Source organism: Ailuropoda melanoleuca, chromosome 20 (genome assembly GCF_002007445.2).
Source record: "Ailuropoda melanoleuca isolate Jingjing chromosome 20, ASM200744v2, whole genome shotgun sequence".
Classification (NCBI taxonomy): domain Eukaryota; kingdom Metazoa; phylum Chordata; class Mammalia; order Carnivora; family Ursidae; genus Ailuropoda; species Ailuropoda melanoleuca.
Window position 1 is genome coordinate 9,866,349 of NC_048237.1, and position 27,639 is coordinate 9,893,987.

General features: G+C 36.5%; 1 protein-coding gene across 2 annotated transcripts in view; it reads left to right on the forward strand.

Moving 5' to 3' along the window:
* Nucleotides 1-27,213, forward strand: part of NUBPL (nucleotide binding protein like) — a 201,153-nt gene extending 173,940 nt beyond the window's left edge. For both annotated transcript variants that reach the window (XM_019798942.2, XM_019798943.2), the window contains 4 exons: nucleotides 488-573; nucleotides 15,370-15,490; nucleotides 18,740-18,822; nucleotides 25,404-27,213. In XM_019798942.2, the coding sequence (XP_019654501.1) occupies nucleotides 488-573; nucleotides 15,370-15,490; nucleotides 18,740-18,822; nucleotides 25,404-25,466 (353 nt within the window). In that variant the 3' untranslated portion in view covers nucleotides 25,467-27,213. The remainder of the gene's footprint in view (nucleotides 1-487; nucleotides 574-15,369; nucleotides 15,491-18,739; nucleotides 18,823-25,403) is intronic.
* Nucleotides 27,214-27,639: the final 426 nt, after the last annotated feature.

Sequence of the window (27,639 nt, forward strand, 5' to 3'; positions counted from 1 at the left end):
CATCCATTATCACCTTTGCCATTCTGACCCCTAGAATGAATTAGTTATCTTTCCTTTATTTCTCCTTTTTAACTCCATAGTATCGAGGAGGCATACTCCACTACATTGCTTAGCACGTTGTGTTGTAATCTTTAATTTTTTTGGATTTTCCAAGTAGATTGTTAGCTTCTTGAAAGTAGGGCCTGTCTTATGCATCTTCAAACTAGCACATTGTCTGAATGGGAAGAAAGTCCTGATGACGTAGCTCTGATCTTGAATCATTGGTCAGTCAGTTGTTATTTTAAAAGTGAGGAGTCAAAACTAGGTGGGGTAGATATCTCCTCATCTTTCCCATTTATGTACCTAAAATTTATACAAATTACCTAAATAGTTAATGTAGTAGACTCTTCTAGCACGTAAGCAATATAATTGTGGAAGTACTCTTTCCATAAAGAATTAAATGATGGCATCATTTTACTTTCTCTTTGTTTTGTTTTCTGTTGGTTAGGTGCTGTGATTGTCTCCACGCCCCAGGACATTGCACTGATGGACGCACGCAAGGGTGCTGAGATGTTTCGAAAAGTCCACGTGCCTGTAAGCGGTTACAGCTTCATTGTTACAATACAGAACACTCTAACTGAAGAAGCAAGTCACTGAGAAATACAGTCTAAATTTTAATTTAGTTCTGTGCAGAAATCTATATGAAAACTCTACTCCATCTTCATGGTTACCTTAATAACACACATACAAGTGCAAACGTATATACATTATATTGATCAAGAAAAATTCTAATTGCATTAAAATATTTTTTAAAAGAATTCTAAAACATCTTTCAGGTATGAGTTTTGTGACCAAGTACTACCTCTCCAAATACTTGCAGATATTACCGACAAAAAAACCCCTACACAAATTCTTCAATGAAACTAACATGGTGTAAGATCTAGTGATGCACTAGCATGAATGGACTCTCTTTCATCAATGTTTTTCTCTCAGGAGAGTGTCTGGAAAGTATAAAATAGTAGAGTAGTGGAGTTGAGGCGATCCTCTTTGACAGGTACCTCTTCTCCCTTGCCAGTTAGTTCAGAGCTGTGTGTATTAACAAGCTGTGGTGCTCTGCACTAGATCCACATTGCCTTAGGAAAATGGAGGAGCCTGGTAAGCGTGATCTGAGCATATTCCCGTGATCAGGAAGTGTTTAAGGCCAGTCTTTATATTTGGATAAATGAGTGATAAAACCCCCATGGTATTCTCTGTTGTGAATTTTAGCTTGGAAAATTTTTAAAACAATGGTAACCAAGTGTACACCTCAGAAAAATGTCTCAATAAAGCACATAGTTTGAGCTATGTGACTTCCTATTATGCCCACCCTCCAAGAGAAACTAGGTACAAGTAATACCTTCCCAAATAACTGAATGAGAATACTTATATTGGATTTTAAAATATAAATCAGGGGCGCCTGGGTGGCACAGCGGTTGAGCGTCTGCCTTCGGCTCAGCGCGTAATCCCGGAGTTCTGGGATCGAGCCCCATATCAGGCTCCTCTGCTATGAGCCTGCTTCTTCCTCTCCCACTCCCCCTGCTTGTGTTCCCTCTCTCGCTGGCTGTCTCTATCTCTGTCAAATAAATGAATGAAATCTTTAAAAAAAAATAATAAAATAAAATAAAATATAAATCAGCAGAAAGTTAGAAGGCTATCTACCAAAAATTATGAGAACAAGTAATACATAATCCTTCTTTCTAGCAGAAATTAGGTAACAGGGCCAATGGTCTGTTATTGCCACTTCAAGGTTAATAGTCATCCTATCAGCATATCAGTGAATGCTTAATTCTCATTCTGGAAGATGAGGGTAGAGGCATGTGGCCAGTTTACTTAAAAGTATCATGAAATTCTTGAGGGAACAGTTTTTTAAAAAGCAGAAACCAGCACTTTTTATTCCCCACTCTGTAAATTATCATTTTGTACACCTAGACACTATTTGAACCGATGCTGTCACTTGATGTGACTATGACTGTGGGGTGGGTTTTACATGCACTTTGCTGGTTGGGGGTCTAATGACCATAGTTGGCAGATTCAGCATATGTCCCTTTTAGTCTTTAGGTTATTTTCACTTACCTGCAGCACCTGATACTTACTGCCCTATACGTAAAGAGGCAAACAATCTCGTAATTGTTCTGACAGACTTTTCTCTACACCCTAGGATAAAAGGACAAAGGATGGAACAGAGACTCCTGTAACATAACAATGAGGAAGAGGGATGGTCACTAAGTCCAACTTAGGCTATTGCTAGGTGGGTGTCACTGAGAATAAAAATTGAAGATATCAGCGAGGAACTATAGTGAGGAAATATTTCAAATGAAGTATCTTGGGCTGCATAAAGCTCATAGGACTAGTGCAGTGTTAGGGAATGAAAGAGCTTTTGTGATCAGAAAGTTAATGTTGGAGTTTAAGTTTGCAAAGTTGGGATAGTTCTTGGTCATGACAAGGCTCAAGGTGTGGTTGGTCATGGCTGTGTAGGACTGAAGTGGAATAGAAGTAAAAGTCATCAGAAATGCATAATCCTTGCACGTTGGCTCTTTTCACTTCGTCTTTATTATAACCCTTTTTTTTTCACCCCTGCGTTTCAATTATGTGCTCTCGAAACAGCAAAAATTTTAAAAGGAGGTAGAATATCTTAATCATCTCTTAAACCTGCAGAACAAGTAATCTTTGCAAGTGAATGAGAGAACTTTCCAGCAATGAGCTCTGTAAACAATTAGACAACCATGGTGCGGCTACATTGTAAAAGGAATCCTGGCTATGAGAGGGATATGGATTTGATGACTTCTGAGATCTTTCTGTCATTTAAGAGCCTTGGAGTCTAAGTAATGGCAAAGCATTTGAAATTAGAAAGTGTTCCCTAAATGCAAAGGAGTAATATTATGCTTTGTTTATACCACTTTATTTCATTTTTTTCCTGGTTTTTAGTCTTGCTTTCTGTTTTTTCCCCTTTTGAAGTGCATTAGTTACCATGGAAACAATGATGTCATTGGAATTCATTGGTATGGTCAGAATTTAGTAATGTCTCCAAGAACATTTCAAGTTAATTTAAATGGTTTCTTAAAACTCAAGGCTTGGAGTGCCTGGGTGGCTCAGTTGGTTAAGCATCTGCCTTCAGCTCATGATCCCAGGGTCCTGGGGTGGAGCCCCGCATTGGGCTCCCTTCTCAGCAAGGAGTCTGCTTCTCCCTCTGCCTCTGCCCTTCCCCCCACTCGTGTGCTCTGTCTCTCTCACTCACTCTCTCTCTCAAGTAAATAAATAAAATCTTAAAAAGAAAAAAACCTCAAGGCTTGGATAGGGGAAGAAAAAGAAGAGATGAACTATGAAATTCTTTGTTCTCCACCTGAAATCATATCAATTCTGCCAGATCCTTGATTGTCTCAGCGTTTATAGATGGGACTGTTTTTTTAAATAATAAATTTTTTTCAATCTTACACATTTTGAACTGTGAATACTTCTTGTCTTGTGTTATTTTTACCCATTTTTATTGCTGCTTCTACAGTGGAGGCCCAGGCACCTCATTTTGGAGCCCTTCTACCATTTGAAGTTTTAGAGTACAGGGTTTCACTATCCAGCCCTGACTTCTTGGGCAGTCTCCTTCCCAGCTCCTGAAAAATATATTAAAGTATATTTCCTCTCTTATTCCTTCTGTACATAGGGATCCCTTAGTTAATTTTAATTCAATAAGTAGTTTATTTTATAAATATATATTTACTCCTATTGAATGCTTTCTATAAGCAAAGTACTGTGATAAGTTCCCTTGTTGATTAGGAAAAAAGAAGAAGATTGAAACTTTTTTGGTCAAGTACCTTATCATCTTGTAGACTAGTTCCATTATGGTAAAGGGGCCCTGAATTCTGAAGAACACGAGAACACTTTCTTCTTTGGGCTATTAAAGTAGGGCTTTCATGGAAAAATCATGATTATTTTCATGTCCCTGTTATTTTGCATGTCCTGGTCCCTTTCCTGATAAGCCACTGTTAGGTTGGGAACTCATACTCACCTTCCAAATCCCTGCTCAGCCATTGCTTTCTCTAGGAAGCTTTTATCAAACTCCCAGAAAAGGTTAATCTTTCCCTGAACTACTTGAACATATATCTGGTTTGGCTTTTATCCCACTACAGTTTACTTATCAGTCTCCACAGAAATGAGTTCCTGGAGGGCAAGAAAACATGCCTTAAATATTTTTAAATGCTCAGTTACCTGGTGTATAGCAGGCATATGATGCCAGTCGCAATCTGCTATTGTCTTTTTCCCCAGCTCACAGGCCACTCTCCCTTGCATTCCCTCTGCCACAGTGAAACTGGTCATCTTCCAGTTCTTTTAGATTCCCACAGAGTTTGTTTCTTCATGGCCTTGAGCGTGCTGTTTCTCCCCATGAGATCCCTTTACCCTCATTTTTCACTTGGTAGCTCCTTTTTATCCTTTGATACTTAGATTAAATGGTTCTTTCTCTGGGAGACTGTCCTGTCCCTGTTAACCAGATGAACTCGTTCTAGTGTGTGATCTAATAACACTATTTCCTGTTTTTAAACTGTTTTCATATTTGTCAGTACTTTCACATTTGTAGTGCCGTGCTGTAAACTCTGAGTAAAGGGACCCCTTGTCTCTCTTTGTGCCAAGAACATATAGCTGCTTACTAAATATATGCAGAAAGAATGAATGGAGTAGGATCTTCATAGCTTATCAGGGGAGTGGAGTAGGGACAGAATTTAGCCTGAAAAGAATCAGGAAATCACAAGTCGTGTTCAGGGTTGTTCAGTCTGTCTGTGGTTGAAGTCGTATGTTTCGGTGTGGCTCTGCTAGGCCCAGCTTTCGTAGAGCTTTAACCACTGAGCTAAGGATTTGGACTTGCTTCTTGAGATTTTTAGAGGAGTCCATAAATAATGTTGGTTGGGAAATAAAGTTCATTAGATGGAGCTTTAAAAATATTTAATTTGGTGGAAATGAATAGAAAGAACAGGAGCCAGGAAAGCAAAAGCATTAAGGAAGCATTTGCAATGGTCAGAGTTACACTGCAGATTGTGACCCACCAATGAGTCTTGAAACCAATATAGTGAGAAATGAAACCAAAGGTTTTAGAATTCTTTTTAAAGATTATTTCTTTATTTATTTCTGACAGAGAGAGAAGGAGAGAGAGAGAGAAAGCACAACAGTAGAGGGAGAGGGAGAAGCAGGCTCCCTGCTGGGCAGGGAGCCCGATGCAGGACTCAATCCCAGGACTCCAGTATCACAACCTGAGCTGAAGGCAGATGGTTAACCTACTGAGCCACCCAGGCTCCCCCAAACCAAAGGTTTTAAACAATATCAGGGTGAATTGCTCTTAGGAAGACAAAGTGTTATTTCAAAAAGATTTGGTCTCAGTTATATATACATGTAAGTGTACATTTATATTGGATCAAGGTTTAAAATATTTCCCTTATAGTAAGATAGTTCTAATAATTTGTGAAAACAGTGGTATAGGTGATAGGGAGTAAGGGTCTGATCTAGAATAACAGCATTGAAAATGGAAAGGGGAATAAGTGTAGTTGACATTTTGAAGGAAGAATTGACAGGCTTGGCAATTGATTACATAGGGTAGGGTGGTTAGAAAAAAAAAATGGCAGAAATCTAAGGGATTTTAAGAGTTAGGCTGCCATTAATAAATCTACCAGGAGCTAGTTTTTTGCTCAGGATGACAGTGAGGTAGAAATAAGAGGTTAGATTCTCAGTCACAAATTCCTGCCTTTATTCTCTATGAGGGTTATGATTTAAAACTGTTTGGCAGGGAAGAGACTGGTAGAGAAAATGATTTGGTGTTGGCCTTTTTAGTACTATTCACATCACATGATGTATGTGATCATCCCTTCTACTCACAGAAACAGATTTATTAACCTGTGTATTTGTAGCCTCTTACACACAGATTGATTTTTTTTTTAGCATTGAGAGAGCTATATTCTTTAATATGTGTATAACCTCTTTTATGGTTACAAATTAAATTAGTTTAGAAATTTTACAGTAATTTTTTAGGCAACAGGGTGTTACTTGCAGAGGCATTTTCCCATAGTGGTGAGAGAATGAACTCAGGAGTCCAAATGGTTGGAGTTGAAATCCTAGCTCTGTCACTTTGTAGCTGTATGACCTAAGCAAGTTATTTTATTCATAATGTGGGAATTATAGTACTGTTTCCTTCAGAAGTTTGACATGAGAAATAAATGAGATAATGCCCACAGAGGGCTTAGTACAGTGTTTGGCACAAGCTGACCAACCAATAATGTCAATGTAATTAATGTTGTTTATTATAATTACTTTTAGAATAATATGATGAAACAGATAAATTTGTAACTCATATACATTTATGTATTTGGCCTACATATTTTGACTAGTCCCTTATTTGCTAATAAGAATTTTAACAAGAAATTATTAAAAATTTAGGTGAATAGTGTCTGAGATTTCCTCACCTCTTGAATACTTCATTTGAGCTGAAACCGTTCTCTTCATATAGATTAAATTGCTAAAGTTATATAGAGTTTAAAATGATTTGAAATTTGCATTATTTTAAAAAATTAAAAAATAAAATCGGTATTATTTAATCCAGTTCATTGCTGTCACAAATAAACCTCAAAATATAGAATGATGCGAATACAATAGCAGTTTATTTCTTGCTCATGTAACAGTACTCGTAGCTGAACAGGTGAGCATGGTGGTCTTCCTCCAGGAAGTCATTTAGGCCACTGTAGCCTCTGCCATGTTCAAATGTGAGTTCTAAGCCCTCCTTTGGGGCCATCCTCATTTGAGCCAGGGGAAGATAGCACAGAGGCATGCATGTGGAGATTTTTATGGACCAGACATACATACATGTCTGTTCACATTTCGCTAAAACTTAGTCATGTGGTCACATGTCACACTTCTCAAGGAGCCCAAGAAATGTAGGTTAGCTATGAGCCAAGGAAGATGAGATCATGGGCTTAGGTCAACAGGTACCTGTCTGCTACAGTTGACCTGGAAACAAAGTATAGATTAAAGCCTAATGCTAGTCACTGAACTTACTTTTTTTTCCCTGGGTAAATAATTCTGAAAGTTCTGTAACTATTTCAGGCTTGCAAATATTTATTTTAAAAAGGGAGATAGGAATTTTGCTATTCCTGTGGTTTACTTTTCCTGCTGGTTAAAAACAAACAAACAAACAAAATCAAAGAAAAAAATACTGTGGTGCGAAACTTTTAAATATTTATTTATAACAGTTAATGATTATATTTTCTTCTAGGAAAAATTAGGTGATCTTAGGACCTAAAATAGATGATTCTTATCAGTGTTTTCTTTCCATTTTCCATTGCTTTTCATTTTCATTGTCACAGACCGTACACGTTGTCTTAGCAATGAGGATCAGAGTTGTGGTTTATTATTTTTCTGAATAGCCATTTATGGTAGTTAAGGTAATCATTTGGAGCTGGAGTTCCACACCTTCACCCTTGAATACCTTCAAAACTCATGATACCTGTCGGAAAGCTTTTTTAGCTTCTGTCTGGTTTGTCTGTTAGACTACAAAAGTCCCTTTATTTATTTATTTATTTTTAAATTTTTAAAATTTATTTATTTGGCAGAGAGAGTACAAGCAGGGGGAGAGGGAGAAGCAGACCCCCTGTTGAGCAGGGAACTTGATGCAGGGCTCAATCCCAGGACCCCAGGATCATGACCTGAGCTGAAGGCAGATGCCTAACCAACCGAGCCACCCAGGCATCCCCTGTCCTATTGTATTTAATACCTCAAGCTGACCTGCCTTAAAAAACAATTTAGAGATAAGTAATCTTATGTGACAGTCAAGGCAAGTGACATATTTATTCTCTCCTTTCCTCCTTGAGCATAGTCTTTCCTCTGTGATTATCAACTGGTTTCATTTGGTTCTCTGGGAAGTCTTATATCTTTGATGTATTTGAAGAATTTTCATTATTGGCTATAGAGGCCTTACAAAGTCCTGTTTGAATTCTTTCTAGGAACACAGTAATTAGTTTGCACATGACATCACATGTGGTTTTCTTCACAATTGGTTAATTTTTCCACTTTTAGAAAAGTGACTTTTCTTTATTGATAACCTTTATAAAACTGGGTAGCATTCTGTATCTTGGCCATAATTACATCTCAGAGACCAAAGTTGTATGCTCATTTGTGTCTTGCCTTGGGATCTCTCAGAAGTCCATGAATTTTTTTTTTAAGATTTTATTTATTTATTCAACGGAGATAGAGACAGCCAGCGAGAGAGGGAACACAAGCAGGGGGAGTGGGAGAGGAAGAAGCAGGCTCATAGCGGAGGAGCTTGATGTGGGGCTCGATCCCATAATGCTGGGATCACGCCCTGAGCCGAAGGCTGACGCTTAACTGCTGTGCCACCCAGGCGCCCCATCCATGAATGTTTTTAATTAGAATGCTATATTCTATGTGATTTACATGAATTAAAGTAATATGACCCTCACAGCAACCCTGTGAGATAGATAACATTATTTCTGTCATTTTGCAGATGAGGAAACCGTGGTACAGAAGATCAGATAACTCACATAAGGTTACCTGTCTGTTTAGTGGGCATCTGGGCTCCTATCCCAAGCAGTCTGCTTTCCAGAGCCCACATTTTTAACTGCTGTTTCTGGATTATCCAAAACTGAATAATCCAGAATTTAGTAATCTGGACATGGTAGAATACCACAAATAGAGAATTTTCAGGCAACCAGAGGAGTTTCCATTAAATTTGCTTACCATTGGGTTCTGATTGTCTAGGTGGGCAAGCGAGACAGGAAATGGGTGAATTGAAAAATGGGAAGGAGTTAAGGGGCCATAGGTTCAGGTGATAGTCAAGAGAGGTATAATGAGGGTGTTCTAGGGAAGGGGAGTTCCATGACCAGGGGAAGGAAGTGAAGTCTAAAGCCTCCTAGATTGCAGCAGTTAGTGTGAAAAGGGTTCAAATTAGGCCTTCCTTTATAACTGTGCTCTTAATTATTATGCTAAATCCCCCTGCTAAACTGTATTGACTCATCATTGTTTCAGGCCACTTAGTTCCGTGAACAAAATCCTTGAGTCCATTTGCTTGTCTTCTTTTTTGGTGACTTCCGCATACATACCAGTGACCCAGCTGGTTTGAATATTGGCTTTGTTAATTACTAACTGTGTCATCTTGAACAAATAATATAGCTTCAGTGTTTTGTGACTCATCTCGTAGGTCATTATGGCAGTTAAATGAGATTATATATATATTTTTTATGGCAGTTATATGAGATTATATATATATAATATATCTAAATTATATATATATGGTACTATAAAGGTGGCTCTGAATGTTACTGTTTTAGTGGTAGATTTTAGGGGTCATTATTATAGAGATCATAATTTGTTGTAAACCCTCATTTTGGAATTCAAGACATAAAGAAGTTGAATTGTACCTCATGGACCCACGACTGTTTAGTCGGTCCCTGAAAGGAACATGAATGCAGGTTCCCCATTCATTGTTCTTTTCATGCCAAACTACTTCTTCTGAAAGAAAAATTGGAAAAACCCATCTCATTTTTTAAAAATTATAATATTTGGGAGCACCTGGGTGGCCCAGTCAGTTAAGCATCCAACTCTTGATTTCGGCTGAGGTGGTGATCTCTCAGGGTCATGGGATAGAGCCGCACCTCAGACTCCTCCCTCTCCCTCTGCCCCCACCCCCACTGCACTCACTCATGCTCTCTCTCTCTCTCTAAAATAAATGAAAATAAATCTTAAAAAAATTATATTTGTATACTTCAAGGAATATACTAAAAACTGGTTCAAGACTAATGGAGAACTGAATAGCACTTAAGAATCTAATCTATTTCAGTTATTATTATTCATTCTCTATTTAACAGTCAATTTCTCCTCATTTTTTCTTAAATCATAGTTTTAATCCTTATGACAAATTCCAACCAGCAAGAATTTAACCTGATTGTAACCTTGAGAAATTGGATTATATAGTAGCCTGAAAATCTTACTTGTTACTTACCTGAATCTGGATTTAAAATGCCAAGAAGAAATTAAAATTGGGGCCTTTTGAGCTTGCTTAATTCAATTCAGTTGGACACAAAAATCCAATATTTCAGAGCAATGTTGATATTTCAAGAGAGTCAATTTTTTTAAAGTTAATAAAAGAAGTACCCTTCTGAGTCAGTGACAGATTGGAATAACGTAAAAATAACATGTAAAAGGTTTGTGGTGGCTGATGTTAAGCAGGCATGTAGCATTTACTTTCTTTCAGTAAAACTAGCTGAGGTAAAAAGAGATAAGAATCTTAATATTTTTTCCTCTTAAATTTATTTTTTTTATTTGAGTCTGGTTGACAAAAAAGAATCTTATATTTTGATGAGACATTAAAAAATGATCGAGCATGCTTACAGCTGCATCTCAATGGTATTATGCAAATTAAGCTCTGGCAAAGCATCTGTTTTCTAATGTTTCTGCTATCAAAGATATACAAAATAGCTCTATAATAAACAACAGCTTAGCAACACATGAAGTATTCACACAGTGTAAGGCATTTGGGGGGGACAGTAGGGGATGGTCTTTCCTATTTAAGAGAATTTTTATGAATAAAAGTGTCATATGGATATTCTAATGTTCTTTCTTATTATATTAACTGCTCCTGTTCAAAACACATTGGTTATAGAACACTACTCTTAAAAACTAGCATCGTGTTTTCTAATCTTTTTAATACTCAAGGTTCTCTTCTGAATTTTCTTCCAGCTAACCCTGTGGTTTGAAAAAGTTGTCTGCCACGTACTCTGCATATCTTAATAAGTAATTTGTTTTCTCTTTCTGATTAATCAAATAAATATTTGTGTGTGTTATCACACTCAGTTGATGTAATTTCAACTAAAAACAAAGAAACTTGACAGTTTATCTTTCCTATATAGTCTTGAAGGTTCATGTTTCATGTTTCTTCAGTTTTCAAAGATACTCATAAATCACTGGCCCTCATAAATGCATCTTTAGGACCTTGAAACAACGTAAAATAGGAGAACTACCAAAATCGGTTCTATGGCCACTCTTCAGTTGTTTACAACAGTGCTGTCCAATAGAAATGTAATGCAAGTCATAAGTGTCATTTAAAAAATTTTAGTAGCCATATTTTAAAATGTACAAAAAACCCCAGATGACCTTAATTTTAATAATATACTTAACTCGGTGTATTAAAATGTTATCATTTCAACATGAAACCAATATCAAAGTTGAGAATCAATCAACAAAGGAATTATATTGAAAAACACTAGGAATTCTTACAGTTAAAAAAAACAAACCTATGTAATCAATGGAAAAAATAGACAAGAGAGTTGAACACTTTATAGGAGGAGAATATACAAATGACCAATAAACATGTAAAAATATGCTCAACTTCTTTAGTAATTACGGCAATGCAAATTAAAGCCACAGTGCAGAGGATGGGCCCAATGTCAGGAAGAAAGAGGACAAACTGGAATACACCTGCACTCCTGCAAATTGCTTTCCCTACCTCTAGCCAAAGGAAACTATAGAGTGTAATGCCTATGGCTTCACTTCCACCTCCTGAATCTCATGTCACTTTGCTTTTAGGGAATTCTAACAAGAAGCCATAAAGGAAGGAAGATTCTAAGAAATGTAGTTCCCAGTATAAACAGATTAATGATTTGAACAGTCCAGCACAATGAGATACCACTACACGCTCACCATACTTGCTAAAATAAAATAAACTAACTAAATAAATAAATAAAATAAAAGCAACTGGTGATTTGCAATGATGTGGATGGAATTAGAGAGTATTATGCTAAGCGAAATAAGTCAATCAGAGAAAGACAGTTACGTGATCCCACTCATGTGGAATTTAAGAAAAAAAATAGGATCATAGGGGAAGAGAGGAAAAAATAAAACGACGAAATCAGAGAGGGAGACAAACCATAAGAGACTCTTAACTGTAGGAAACAAACTGAGGGTTGCTGGTGGGGAGAGGGGTGGGGGAATGGGGTAACTGGGTGATGGACATTAAGGAGGGCACTTGAAGAAGTAATGAGCACTGGGTGTTACACACAACTGATGAATCACTAAATTCTACCTCTGAAACTAATAATACAGTATATGTTAATTAAATTGAATTTAAATAAAAAATTTTCCAGTTTTCCAAAATGGTTGTAGCAGTTCACACTCAGCTAAAGCTGTGAGTTTTACTTGCTTTGTGTCCTCACCAAGATTTGGTATTTGTTGTTGTTATTGTTGTTGTTGTTGTAGAGACATTCATCTGTTCTAATCAGGTCTTAAGCATAAATGTATGATATCTCATTGTGGTTCTAATTTGCATTTCTCTGATGATAGTGCAGTTGAAAACTTCCAAAGTTTTCAGACTATCCAAAGAGGGTCTTTGGATACCCTCTTTTAAGGAGTGCCTGTTAAGTCTTGCCCATTTTTTAATTTCTGATGTTCTCTTGTTGGTTTGTAGAGTTCTTTAATATTCCCAATAAAAGCCCTTTGTCATGGATGTGTATTTTAAATCCCATCTCCTGCTTTATAGCTTGCCTTTTCACTCTCTTAATTGTGTCTTCCAATTAAGTTATTAATTTTAATGTAGTCAGTTTAACAAAATAATTTTTTTATTTATGTTTAGTGCTCTGTGACCTGCTGGAAAAATCTCACACCACTCACACCATACCTCAACCACGCTGGACTTTCAATTCCTTAAAGGAGACTTGTGCTCCCTACTTCAGTCTTGAGAGTTTTCCCTTCTCTTTTCCTTGTTTTTACCTGCTTGTTCTTTAACTTTTAGGTCACATATTTCCTCAAGGAACTCCTCTGTGATTCCCAGGGTAGATGTAGTTCTGTCTGTTCTGCATTCTCATAATCCTCTGTACTTTGCTTCCAGAGAAGCTCTTCCATTTTTATTTTATTTTATTTATTTATTTATTTATTTATTTATTTATTTATTTTATTTTAAGATTTTTTTTAATTTATTTGACAGCAAGAGACAGCCGGCGAGAGAGGGAACACAAGCAGGGGGAGTGGGAGAGGAAGAAGCAGGCTCCCAGCAGAGAAGCCTGATGTGGGACTCGATCCCGGAATGCTGGGATCACGCCCTGAGCCGAAGGCAGACACTTAACAACTGCGCCACCCAGGCGCCCCATCTTCCATTTTTAAAGTAGATTTTTGTACTATTAATTGTTCAGTCTGTTTCTCTAATTAGCATGCAAGCTCCAGGAGGGCAAGGATCAAGTCTGTTTTGCTTACCACCGTATGCTACTCTTCTTGTTTAGCTCAGTTACTGGCATATCATAGGAGCTCATTAAATATCAAGTTTGCTTACAGTTTTATGTTTGTGATGTTTTGTAGTCTATATAGAGAACATGTCTGAGACATTTATATAGGCCATGGAGATCAATAATAAGATATTGATAGGGGTGCCTGGCTGCCTCAGTTGGTTAAGCGTCTGCCTTTGTCTCAGGTCATGATCCCAGGGTCCTGGGATCGAGCCCTGCATCAGGCTCCCTTCTCCACTGGGAACCTGCTTCTTCCTCTCCCACTCCCCCCTGCTTGTGTTCCCTCTCTCGCTGGCTGTCTCTGTCAAATAAATAAATAAAATCTTTAAAAAAAAAGATATTGATAATAAGTTAATCATGTAAGTTGAAAATACAGTCCTGCTCCATACCTTCCTATGTCTTAGGGAGTCCAAGAGATTCTGGAGTAGGGATGCTTTTCCTATTCTCTCTGGATTAGAATATACCCTCACCTAGATTTTCACAGTATTTAAATGTTTTTCCTTTTCCCATTTCTTGAGTGATATTTTTATGTTTAAATTGAAAGCGTACAGTTAGGGGAATATATCAACATTTAACGTAAATGGCAGTAAAACTGCCCAAGCAATGTATGATATAGACGTACTGAATAAACAAATAAGGTGTGTGATCTTTAGCTGTGTTCTCTTGCATTTTGGAGATGGTTTTGAATTACCAAAGTACAATATGATTTATTTTTTATAATACTTTGCGTCAGTAGAAGAGCATATATTAGATGCTTGGAAAATGCTTAGCTACAAATTTATGTCCCTCACAATTTGTCTTCATTTGCATATGTTCTGGGAAACTTTGTTCTGTTTCTCTTTTCAGAAAGAATAAGAAATTTCATCATCATCTTGTCTGTATGGTTCATTGTGGATTATCAGCGCTATTCTTCATTTAAAAATGCAAATGTTCTAATAGAGATACCTCCTATAACGATGATCTTTTTGGTGGAGTTGACAGGATGATATAGACATATTATCTCTAAGCCTTTGATAACTGTGTTCCTTATTTTTATTCTAGAAGAAACACACTGCTTTCCATTAATAAGAAGATGGGATTAAGAGAAACATGAATAAGGGTTATATTTGCAGAGCCTGTCTATTTATTCAGAATCTATTTTGTGCTGGAAGTTAGGGAAACTTAGAGATGGACACTTTCTATGAGGCTTGAAATTTTTGTTTCAAATGATAACATTCTGATAAGAGTTGAGTTTTAGTCTTTTGCTAGCTGTGTTCTTTTTCTCAGCCATGGAATGGGGATGATAAAATGCCCATCTCATAAAGTTTTTAATAGGCGTAAATAAGGTAGTTCATCTAAAACACTTACCCCGGTGCCTGGTATATAATAAGCACTCAGTATTTGTTAGCTGTCATTTACTGTGGGGCTTTGTTCACAGTAGCCTCTTTTCCCTTTATTTTCCTGTTTTGTTTCTGCTGATTTTTTCTGTATTGCTATCAGAGCTAAATTTCTAAAACACAGATCTGATTGTGTAACATTACCTCTTGGGGCTGTCTTTTCAACTTGAAAAACCTTTTGTGGGATCATCTTTTCAACTTTAAAAATCTTTTGTGGTTTTCTGTTTTCACAAGAAGAAAGTCATGAATGGCATTTAGCACCTTACCATCAGACTCTGTCCTCCCTTATCAAACCATCTTCTGCCTTTGCCCCCCATTAGTGTGCAGCCCAAATAGGCCATGTGCAGTTATATTTCACTGTCTTGGCTTGTGTCCCTCTTTCTGCATGGAATTGCTGCTGTAGGCCTCCACCCTTCTTCTCACCCTCAACCCGAAGAAACAATTCTGGGTAATGTGGGCAGCTCAGAGATACCTCTTATTCTTCCCAGACGGATTTTTTTTTAATCCCTGTCACTTCTTTTAGCGTTATCACATTATTAAAGTTAATTACATGTGTCTTGCTCTCCCTCTAGCTTGTGAGTTCCCTTTAGAGCAGAGACTATAACTTATTCATCACTGTATCACTAGAACCCAGTGGGCACTCAGTAAAAACTTGTTGAAATAATGGATTGAGATTTGGTTTAATTTTGTTTTAATTTCAGTGGTTTTTGTTATTCTAGGTCCTGGGCCTTGTCCAAAATATGAGTGTTTTCCAGTGTCCAAAATGTAAACATAGAACTCATATTTTTGGTGCTGATGGTGCAAGAAAACTAGCACGGACCCTTGATCTTGATGTTCTAGGTAAGATCATAGGATATTCTTCTGCAGAGGAAATGGCAGAAGGGAAGGTGGGGATAAGGCATGGTGATGAAGAATGTCTCAGAAAATGATGAATTGTCTTCAGTTTTGTGCTTTAAATTAAGATAGTAGGGAGCTGTATGTGTTAGCCTTCCTTTGCTTTTATTAATACTTCATTAGTGGAAGGCTTTTTGAAGAGGAGGTTTGTTCTGCCAATTATAACTTTTGCTGTGAGTAAAAACTGCCTGCAACTTGAATTTGAGAAGAGTTTCATGGTATGAGTACTGTAATTTGAAGTCCTTTTTTTAAATAATGGTCATCGGTTTGTTTGCTAAGGGAACACATCTCTCAGTATAACAGGTATATGAAAACACCTGGTTAGTGTGTTGTAGCAACCTTTGGAAGTGTCAGTTTTTGGTGCATATGAAAAAAATGCCTTCCTGATAAGTTCTGAATTTATCAGTCCTTTTGCTCTAGAAAGATAATATTTTCTGTTTTCTGTGATCTTTTTATATGTTTTTGCCGTGTCTATGAGATACGGCACCTGAAATTCACATTGTACATACTGTTCATGTTACTGAATTGAAGGATTGGTGTTATGAGAAGTAAAATTATGTGGTAAGTGAGCAAAACACAGATTTTAGATTAAACATATTTTTTGAAAAATCCACAGGCAACTTAATGGACGTTTTAGGAAATGTGTTGATACTTTCCTTTTGAATGAGTTTCTGTTCTGGGCAAAGGCAGATGTTAGATGCTGAATAAGGGAGGAATAGAGTGAATTATTAGTTTTAGGTAGCTAACAATTAAGATCCCTTAGAGAGCAAGGAATTTCAAAACATTCTTTATTATATCAGTTTCTAAAAGTTGATGTTAAATGTGTTATTGTTATTATGCGTTTGTGCTATAGCAGCCACCACGGTACCAGGTGAATACTAATGATATATTTTGATACATTGCTATAATTATAACCACTAATTGTATTCTGCAACTGGTTTTTTTTTTTTTACTAACCTAGAAAGTTCAGTTTCCCAAATCTGCATAATAACAACAGATTGACATTCACTTATGTAATAAAGTAAATGTGTAATTATAATGGCATTATTGAATTATGCTGACAATATTATAATTCCCTGATTTATAAATGGGTGGTACAGTATTGTAAATCACTTATTTTGAATTTGAAATATATCTCAAAGAGAAACAGTCTCATATATGGAAATTACATTTTACTCAACAGCTTACGCATGTTTAGTTACCCTAAAAATTTGTCAGAAACACTGATTACTGATCACAAAAAATGGATAGTGCTTATAGATTGTTGTATCTAACGGTGTTCTGGGAAAAATAATTCAGAGTTCTAACTCAGAGCACATCTCCTCCTTTTAAAGCGGTCATGGGGCCCAGTGAGACCTCCCATGATCGGGAGCAGGGGTTCCAATAACAAAGAGGTTGGAGGCGGGAAGGAGGAACTGAAATCAGGGTAAGAGCTCTCCCAGTTATGGCCTCCTGGCTGGTTGAACTCCCCGGGAGCCCTTATATGTCTTTTACTCACTCCCTGGCTGCCTCTTAATTTATTTTAATCCATTGGGCTATATTTAAAAAATTATTTGGTAAAATGGCTCTCAGAACTTTCTCCATATTACCTACCAGGACAGATTATGCATAGTCATTATGTCTCTGAAATATCCCCTTTCTTCCTTCAGACCTAGCCCCTCAAAGATACTTTTCAAGGCTAGGCTGCACTTTACCCGCCTCCCATACCATTACTCCTTTTTATCCTTCTCTGATAGACAGCTGTTAGCCCATTACCACTCTCACTATGGTGTGCCACCTATTTTCTAAAAAGGTTTTCCTCTTTCTTCATCAACTCTTCTGCGCTTATAGATAGGATTATGAGTCTGTGGAAGGCAGAAGCTATATTGATAAATGACGATATAAAGGAGAAGGTTTTGCTTCATTTTCTTCCATTACTGCAGTAGAAATGAAAGCATTTAGGATTCCTTACTATAATGGCATAAATTAAGGAAAAAGCTTTATGGATTTCTAAGAGTTTTCTTTAACATATTTCCCCTTACCCCTGTGACAGTTTCTTACAGTCTTAAGTTGTTCTAAGAAAAGACATCAGATTTACTGAAAAGCTAATCTTTAAATAACTATTGAAATATTCAGGTATTTTGTCATAGGCTATTAAACGTTCAGGAAAGATTTAAAGAGTTGATCAAGATTCCCAAATTTGCTGACAAGAGGAGAATGAAATATGTTCCTCTGTGTGCTTTATAATATAACTTGTAATAGATTTGTCATTTTGTAACATATACTTCTGCTTTATTTACCTAGCCTGGCATGGTGCTGACTAACTTACTTATATAAACACACACATAAGTTTCAGTAACCGTTACATGGATTTGGAGTGGTTCTAAGAATGCTCAGTACCATGACGAGGCAACTTTTCTACTTATGACTCTATTTACTGCATTTTAAATCTAAACCTTTTGAGAGGCTTCATTTGTGAAGGGGTGGTGGAATCAGTTGGATGATGGATCAGAGCATTTTCCCCCTACATTCTACCACCTAATAGTAACATAGCCTCAGGAGAGGCGCACAACCTTTTCAACCTCAAGTCTGTATAGTGGAGGTTCTTATATATTTCCTGAGATCTCATCAAGTTCACAAGTTACATATAATGCTATACAGATTGATACATAACAAAAGAAAAATAGTTCTATCGAATAAAGAGGCAGGTAGTGGAGATAACAGAGCTGCCTTACTTTTCAGCAGTTCTCTTATTCATCTGCCAACATTAGGAAGGTAATTTTGTTATACTTGTTTTTGGACAGCTTTGTCTCCCCATCATTTCCTCTTCATCTTCCTCTTATTGTTTGCTGTGATGTGTCTATATCAGACATTACAAGGAGAAATAATTTTATAAATGTCTTCCAAGCCATTTCTTGCTAGAAGAACTCCAGCAAAGACTAAATCAGAGGCCTTATCCCATGATTGGCCGTCACATAGCCTTCATATATACCTCTGCAATCCCTGAACTGCCCTCAAAATGGAATATGTTGCCCCTAATTTTCATTTGAAATTCCTTTTTTAGAGATTTAGCAACTTGAGGAGAGTCTTAATTCAAGTTGATTTGAATGAATTTAATTTAAATTTTGGGGTTTTTTTCCTGAAGTTCAAATAGTGAAATTCCAAATGCCTATAAAAACTTTTTAGTATTAATGGATGTCTGGTGGACTCTTTTAGGAGACATTCCCTTACATCTTAATATAAGGGAAACTTCAGATACAGGCCAGCCGATTGTGTTTTCACAGCCTGAAAGTGATGAGGTAAGTGATGCTTTTAAATACGTATTTTAGTATCTTTTTACAGGATATGTACTTTTAGATATTTAGAAAGAAAGTTGGGAAGATCAAGTTTATTTGCAGTGCATGTATTAAGCAAAGATTAGTTAACTTACTTAAAGCACCTTTATTTTTTTTTTTAAGATTTTATTTATTTATTCGACAGAGATAGAGACAGCCAGCGAGAGAGGGAACACAAGCAGGAAGTGGGAGAGGAAGAAGCAGGCTCATAGCAGAGGAGCCTGATGTGGGGCTCGATCCCACAGCGCTGGGATCACGCCCTGAGCCGAAGGCAGACGCTTAACCGCTGTGCCACCCAGGCGCTCCTAAAGCATCTTTTAAATAACTATTTTATATGGTAAGCATACCAGTGCTTGCTCTGAATTATTAGCTGAAAAAGTTCACCTGTGAAGAGCCATCACCCAGCCAGTTTTCTCATGAAGAACACAAACAATGAGCATTTGTAAAATTCTTATTTTGCTGGCTAGCAGTATCTAACTGCCCAAGTTTACCATATCTCAATATTAGAAATTCAGCTGATTGTTAGGAGAAGGGAAACTAATGTAAGAAAGTATTGAGTTGGGGGCGCCTGGGTGGCACAGTCGGCTGACTCCAAGAGTCTGACTCTTGGCTTCAGCTCAGGTTGTGATCTCAGGGTCATGAGTTGGAGCCCTGCATTAGGCTCCGTGCTCAGTGCAGAGTCTGCTTAAAATTTTTTCTCCCTTTCCCTCTGCCCCTCCTGCTCATGGCTTTCTGTCTTTCTAAAATAAATAAATAAATCTTAAAAAAAAAAAAAAAGGAAAGTATTGGTTGGATATAGGGAAATTGTTATAATGCATTAGAGATGGGATTGTCACTACATTTATTTTAATAAATATGATTGAGAAGGTAAGGTCGAAAACTAGTTGTGTTTCATTAGCCAGCGTCATTGGGGATACAGTTGATAGATATTCAAGATTGCTGAAGCTTTACGACTTTTAAGAATAAAATCTTTTATTTTACTCTCTTTTTTAGATGGGAATAAAATTAATCATATATATCTCTTCTGTCCTAAGTAGCACTTGCTATGTAAGCTAGAAGCTCAGCCACCAACTGGGTACATCAGTTTTGATGTAGATTTTGTGCTTCTTTGCTGAAAAGCCCCAGTCAACCTTCTAATAGTTAATTCCTTTTTGTTTTTCCTTAGCTAATGGGTATAACTCTGTAGTACTCTTATTTTGGCTATCCATAACTACTACTACTTTCATTCCTTTCTTTCTCTAATCTTGTGTGAACTGGAAAATAAAAGAGCTGAGGTTGGTAAGGGTAAATAAATAAATAAAATACGGGTAAATCGACAGCCAGGAATCTTGAATAAGTAAAGTACCTTCATTTTGACTTCTTTCTTTCAGGGCCCCAAGGTCCTTTCCCTTTCTTAAAATTCCACAGTTACAGTGTAGTTGATTGAGTTGCTGGGGATATGATCTCTGAGGAAATAGAGTGTAATGTGTGGCACTTACCATTGTGTTTCTTTTCTCTGACTTACAGGTAGAAAATGTTAAATTTCCTTTTTAGTCTTTTCTTAGAAATCTTTCAGATAAGCAAAAACCATAACCCTTAGTTACTCCCATAATTAAAGTCTGGCAGCCCAGCTACCATAGGTGTACTTTACTTTATGTAGTGGATGAAAGTTGTATGAAAATCAAGTGTGTTTTAATTACACACTTCTAATTGCCTCCTGAGAACAGATTAAAGACATTCTATGGTGATTTCTTATGACTAAGAATAATTACATACTAGATTGTATCAATTACTTGTTTAGATTTTTAAATATTTTTTCCACCTATCCATTATTGCTTTTTTCTTTGAGATTTCTCAAAAGAAGTAAAAGGAATGTAATACAAGAGAAAACATATAGCAGCCGTCAAAAGATAATATGATTTAAAACTCTAAACAGCAGTGTTTGTATAGTTTTTTGGAATTGTTGTTTAAAATCTCAATTACATTTGCATAAACATTAGACTTATTATTTTACCGTTGCTGGCTGACATTTATGAGAGTGAGGACAGCCTAACCCTTTGTAGTTTGTGCTAGATTTGATTTGGTGAGGTCTCAGCAAAAGTAGTGAGAATTTCATGTACCAGATTGTCAACCTTAAATATGAAGGCTTCTGAGCAATTTTAAGATTTAGACATGGCCATGAAAAGGGAAAAATAAAATAGTGCCTTGTGTTTATTCTTTTTCCATGAAAATTATTACTTCCTACTCTTAGATTGCAGACATTCATTATTAGTAATCATCCTCCTAATAATAATAGCAGTTACAGTGTACCAGACGTTGTGAGACATTTTACTTACATAATTTTGTGTTCACAACAACTTAATGCGATGTATAAATAGTCCCCATTTTACAGATGAGGAAACTGAGGTTCAAGAAATTTAAATAATTTTCCCAAGATTATAGAACTAATAAATGGTAAAATGTGATTAATAGACAAGTCTTTTCCTTGCACACATTGGCCTCTTTCCATTCTATCACCTTCTTGGTCCTATACTAATAGCTCTGATTTCTCTAATTTGTTTTAAGAGGTAGTACAATACTTGGGTGCATTAAATATGTTATCTTATTTGAATCTCCTAACACATTTGTGAGGTATGTAGAATAATCTCCATTTTTTAGATGAAGAAACTGCCCAAGATAGTGCTAGAGGCTACTTCCCTTCACAGCGTTGACACCACACTCTATACATTCTCTTCCCAGTGCAATACCTGCTTCCCTTCCTAATAAATTGCAAGATTAGTTCCATGTCTATGTTGTATATTTAGACTGGCTTTCAGTTCATCTCCTATTCAATTCATAAGATCCTCCTGTTTACTTTTGTGATGAATCTTGCCTCTTGATAACCCCCTTCCTTTTTCCCCTGAGAACACCAATGGAAATATGCTCACAGGAGCTAGTCACAGCCCTCTCAGCGAATTCTGTTGTATTCGTGGAACCTTAGTACCCATTCAACTTGCATGTCTTCTTTTAAAGAATAAAGTTTATACTTGCCAACATGATAAACTTCTGCAAAAGTTAATGGGACTGAACCTATAAAATTGTTAATCATTAGGCCCTTAGATCAACACTTCTTATTGTTTGCTTTTAGGGGTTGACCTACAGATAAAATTATTAATCAGTAAAGGTTTCATTTTTAGCTTTTTGTTTTTTTACTAATTCTACCTTCTCTGTTTTTCCATCACTCCCTCCTCCCAACACCAGATTCCAGGGCTGTCATTCTCTGCACATTGGATCATGTAGAATTGAGCACTAGGGACTTCATTCTCCCAGTAACATTTAACTTTTGGAGGACAAAATACTATAGTGATAGTGATTAATTTAAAATATGAGTCACGCTGAATTTAAGGCATCATCAGAAAAGTTGGAAGTTACAGCACCGGTTAAAGAGCACCAGCAAGCTGTTGCCACCTCATTCATTGGACACTGCTAACAAAAGGGGGATAAATATAGTAGTGTATAATAGCCAGAGAAAGCCACAAAGGAGGGAAGAGAAGTGGACACTTAGGATTCAGAACTCTTAAATTCAGTAGCATTGCCTCTTGTTTGTGTGATTATAATTGCTAAGTCAACTTAATCTACCTTTTGCCTTTGCTTGAGCCCAGGACACAAATAATGGACCCATGACTGACTAATAATTTTGTGGTTTCATCTTTTTGTTATCAAGTAAAAATCTTAGTATTGGCGTACAGAAAGGTATCCTATAAGGTATTCCTGGTAAAGACTTTCAAGTATAAGTGGAGACTTTATTATCTTATAATTTCTAAATTATTACCTTATAATCTTAATATGAAATGACTGTGTATGATAAAGTAGAACTTCAGATCTTTAAAAACAAAGACAAAGGGAAAAAGTTCTCCATAAAACTTCTTGTACTTTGATTGCCATCCCTTTCCTGTAACTTGTTAATATAGAGCAGACAAATAGGATCCAGCTGTATTATCCGTGCTTCTGGATGGCCCAATAAAAGATCTCAAATAGAAGTGTTATTCTGTGTATATTTGAGGTGATGAAAAAAAGAGAGTATTAACAGTTTGAGAAATCTAAATCATATTTTTTACATATGATACACGTATTTGCCTTTTTGCTAGTTTTGGATTACACAAAAGGGAGGAATTTAGTTTACTTGCTCCTCAGGCAGGAGAAGTACCTGTGAGTACATGTTCATAAGAGCTCTTCAAGAAATTGTAAATTACTTGAGGATGTAATAGTAATAATAGCAGCCACTAATATTTGCTTCTTTTGTGCCAGTATTACACATATTTTATTAAATACTTAATATTCCCCCAAACCCTTTGAGATATATACTATTACTTCAGCCGTTTTAGAGATATGGAAACTCTCTTAGAAGGTTAAATTACATAACTTGCCCAAGACCTCATAGCTAATAAGTGATGGAGCTAAGATTTTAAACCATGCCTGTCTGACGTTAGAGCCCCAACTCCACAAGTGAGCTGTTCTGCCTTCCTTTTGTAACATTACATCCCACAGATTTCTGAAACAGTAACTTGCATATGATAAGAACCAAAATGTATTTGTTGAAATGATACTGCATTAGCTGAAAAAATTCAATCTCAACAGTTTTGTAGAAATTGAAACTGTGAAACTTAAGCACTTTTAGTGGTTTCTTAACAGATGACAATCTAACCATTACTTTGAGTATGGCATATTGAAAGTTTAAGCTTGGAGATAGTCCATTAAAAAGCAAAGGTTAAATATAGCAAATTTTATTATTCTGGAATCATTCAGTATTTTGTGTAGTCTGATAGGTTTATGTCTCTAATTTAACGTAAGTAAGAATTTAAAGATGATAGAGTGATGGCCTCTCGGCTTGCCTTAGTGAACTTGAAATATTCATCACAAGAATTTTAGGCTTAAACACTCAGAAAAGCTACTAGGAGATAAAAGGTATTTACAAAGATGCATGGGTGAAAATCAGCACACTAGATTTAAGAGAAATATTTATTTACAAAGTACACATTATTTTCATTTTAAACAAAACTTGTTTCTGTTAACTATAGAAAAGAGTGAAACCATTTTTAGATAAAGCATTATGATTAAAATTGTTTTTACTTTGGATTTACTGTTTAATATGTAGTAGAAGGATCTAGGCTTTGGGGTTAGGTGGACCCAGGTTTGAATGTTTTCCAACTTACTGACTTTGTGACCAAGTTGAGTTGATGATGCTTGTTTTACATAAGTGAGATTACTTATGCAAAGTACTTGGTAGAGTAGGTACTCGATAAAAAAAAATTAAGGCTTTATTCATATTTTGAGAACTATTCTTTTTTTAAAACAATGAACTCGTAGGTGAGATTTTAACACTTTTCTGGTTAAATAAAGCATAATTCAGGTGTTAGGGCTGAAGCATGGTTTTTAAAAGTGAAGATGTGTGAAATATACTTAAAACACTTCTTCAAGTCAGGGTAAACAAACTTCAAATAGTTCTTTCACCATGCAGAGTCAGAGAGTTGGTCAGCCTAGGTTCAAAAACCAGCTCATCCCATATTAGCTGTAATGCTTTAGGCAAGACCATTCACCTTTCTGGTTCTTGGTTTCCTTATCTATAAAGTGGGGTTAGTGACAGAATTTATCCCTTAGGGTAGCTGTGAGTTTAAGTGAAACAATACTTGGTAAATATTAAGTACTCAAGTAAATTTTAGCTGTTATCTGTCGTCGTAGATGTAGTGGTGGTGGTGGTGGTGGTGGTGGTGGTGGTGGTGGTATAGTCATAACTCTAAGTATATAAATGTATAAATTAATGGTTTTAGAAGATCTTACTATTGTGCCTTACAGTTACTTTTTATAGATAAGATAGGGGAAATAATATTTGCATTGCAGTTATTTAAAACTTTTAAGATACAAATATCATGAGCATTGTTCTGACTGGACCATGTAGGCATTGGCTTAGTTTGTGGCCCACAGCATCTTGGGGGTTGCTCTTAGTATTCGGCTGCATGGGGGATTCCACAGATGAAGAGTGTAACAGCTGATCCCAGGAATTCTTGCCTTGTACCCAAAATTCAGCAGGTGAAGGAGCTATGAGATGCTCTACTGCTGGTACTGGATGCCATTCTCAGAGGGATGAGGAAGATGCTTTCCAAAGATAAACCATAGGGTGGTAATAAATAGTCCTATTTAAAATGACTAACAGCTCTTATGCCAAAGAAGTTTTGGCAGTATCTAACTCAAGATATCAATTTGTCAGAAGAGGAAGATGTAATTTTTCTACAACTAGACTGGGTTGCTAGTTTGCTGACATGGGAATTAGAGCTTAAAAACAGTAATTGCTGGTATTAAATATTTTTTTCAGAGTCACCTTTGAAGTATTTGCCCCCTAAATAATCTAAAATTCTTCCTTCCCTGTCACACCTGCAGTGTGCACAACAACATCCCCTCACTGCTGAATTTCCTCATCTCACTCAGCCTTTTCACTATTCAGTTCAGGAGACAGCTCTGGTGAACAGTTCATGAGTCATTTGATGTCTTCTGGGGAGAAATACAGAACAAATGAGTCTCTTCTTTTCCAGGCCAAAGCTTACCTGAGGATTGCTGCAGAAGTGGTAAAAAGATTGCCACCACCTCTAAAGTGAGTTCCCCAGGTGTTCTGGAAATTTGCCTGGTGCTTAACAATAAGAAGACTTTTGGAAATCGGCAGTGTGGTGATGAAACCTACAGGAAAAATAGCAATCATAGTTATTTGCTTGTATTTCTACGGAAATAATGTCATATTTTCAGATATGATGTGCTATGCAATGACTCACAAATAAAATTTTTATATATCAATGCTAACTGCTACATTTAGGAATTTTTCTGAAAGCTGATGTGTACCAACTGCACAGAACTGCGGTTTCTTTTAATGAACTACCCCTTGGGGAATCCTGAGTTTGTGTTAGAAGCCCAGCCTTCCATTCAGGAAAGAGCTGTGCTCTTTTTGCAGGACTACAGAGTTAGTCATTTAAAGGATTTACTAAATTTGTGTGCTGATATAAGTATGACAACTCTCCATTAGTCAGTTTGGTCTAGATTTAAATCTTGCCTTGGACTATCTTGGACACACTCTTAAATAAAACTCTGCTTCATCTGGACCAGGCTTTACCCTAGACTTACTGAATATCATCTGCAGGGGTGGGGCCTGGACATGTGTATTTTTAACAGGATTATAATGATTTTGATGATTCTGATTATGACGGAAATAGAATAATAGTTAACAATTTATCAGGTGTTTTCTTGAGAGTCATTATAATTAATCTTCCATTCTTATGAGCGGGGTACTGGGGTACTGTTGTTATCTCCACTTTATAGATGAGAAAACTGAGGTATAGGAGTGTTAAGTGTCTTGCTGGAGATTACTATTCTAGCAAGCGATGCAGCTGGAATTTGAACTTGGGCAGTGGGATGCTGCATCCTTCCTTTTTTACACCAAAGAGCATTCATTTATTTCAAAAGAGAAATATGGTATTCAGCATTTCCTCAAACTTACTGGACCGTGAAACCCTCCCCTCTCCCCTTTTAGGAGCATTTCATGGAGTTCGTGTTTCAAATGGTATACTTTGAAAAACATTTATCTTGTCTAGTTGAGGCTCAGAGAAATTCAGGGGGCTTTCCAAGGTCAGGTAGCAAGATGATTATAAAGCTGCAAATGCTGATAAGAATCATTAGTTGATAAAGAAGCAGTCTATGACCTTTGGCAAATACCTTCACATCTTTTGCTTTGTCTCTGGCTTAAATAGCCAGAAAATTAGGCAAAGAGTTACATGTCATTGTACATGTTTTCACACACTTAATGTTCACATAAAAAACTGTACATGAGTGTTCACAGAGGTTTTATTTGTAATAGCCAAAAACAACCCAGAGTTTTTCAATGGGCAAATAGTCAAACAAACTGTGATACATCCATACCATGGAATACTACTCAGCAGTGGAAAAGAACAAACTATGGATACATGTTACAACGTGGATGAATTCCAGAGAATTATGCTGAATGAAAAAGCCGGTCCTAAAAGGTTTTATACCATATGGCTCCATTTATGGAACATTCTTGAAATGACAAAAATTGTAGAAATGGGGAACAGATTAGTGGTTTCCAGAATTTAATGGGGGAGGGTTTCAGGGGAGGGAATTATGTGTGGCTATAAAAGGGCAACATAAGGAATCCTTGTGATGATGGAAGTGCATTCTGTGTTGTGACTGTGTCAATGTCAATATAGTTTTGCAAGATGTTATTGTTGGAGGAAGTTGGGTAGAAGGGCACAATGGAATACGCATTATTTCTTACAACTGCATGTGAATCTACAATTACCTCAAAATAAAAATGAAAATTTAATTAAATAAAACAAACACATGCTGCTGTGTCTGAACTGAAATAACTTGAGCCAAATTCTCCATGCTAATTAAAATCATGAATAAAAGAATTTGTGAACACACAGTCATCAACCTTCGTCACTGTGAGAAGGAAGTAGTGACTTTAAGTTGTAGATATATATTTGTGTTTTTATCATTTTTTGAGAGAAGGTGGATATAAATTATTGAGCACTACTAAATACCAAAAAGCAGGTACTTGAACCAGGCTTAACTTTACCTAGAAAAAGAATGATTTAAATAAGCTCCAGAGATACTAAAAGTTGTGTGCCAATTTAATACATCTCATAGAGAAATGGGAAAGATCATTTTTTTTCTCATAAATACATGACTTAGAAAAGAGCTACATGTAAAATCACCTGCTCTCTTCTCCTTTACCCTTGCCTACAAGTCTCTGCAGATGCT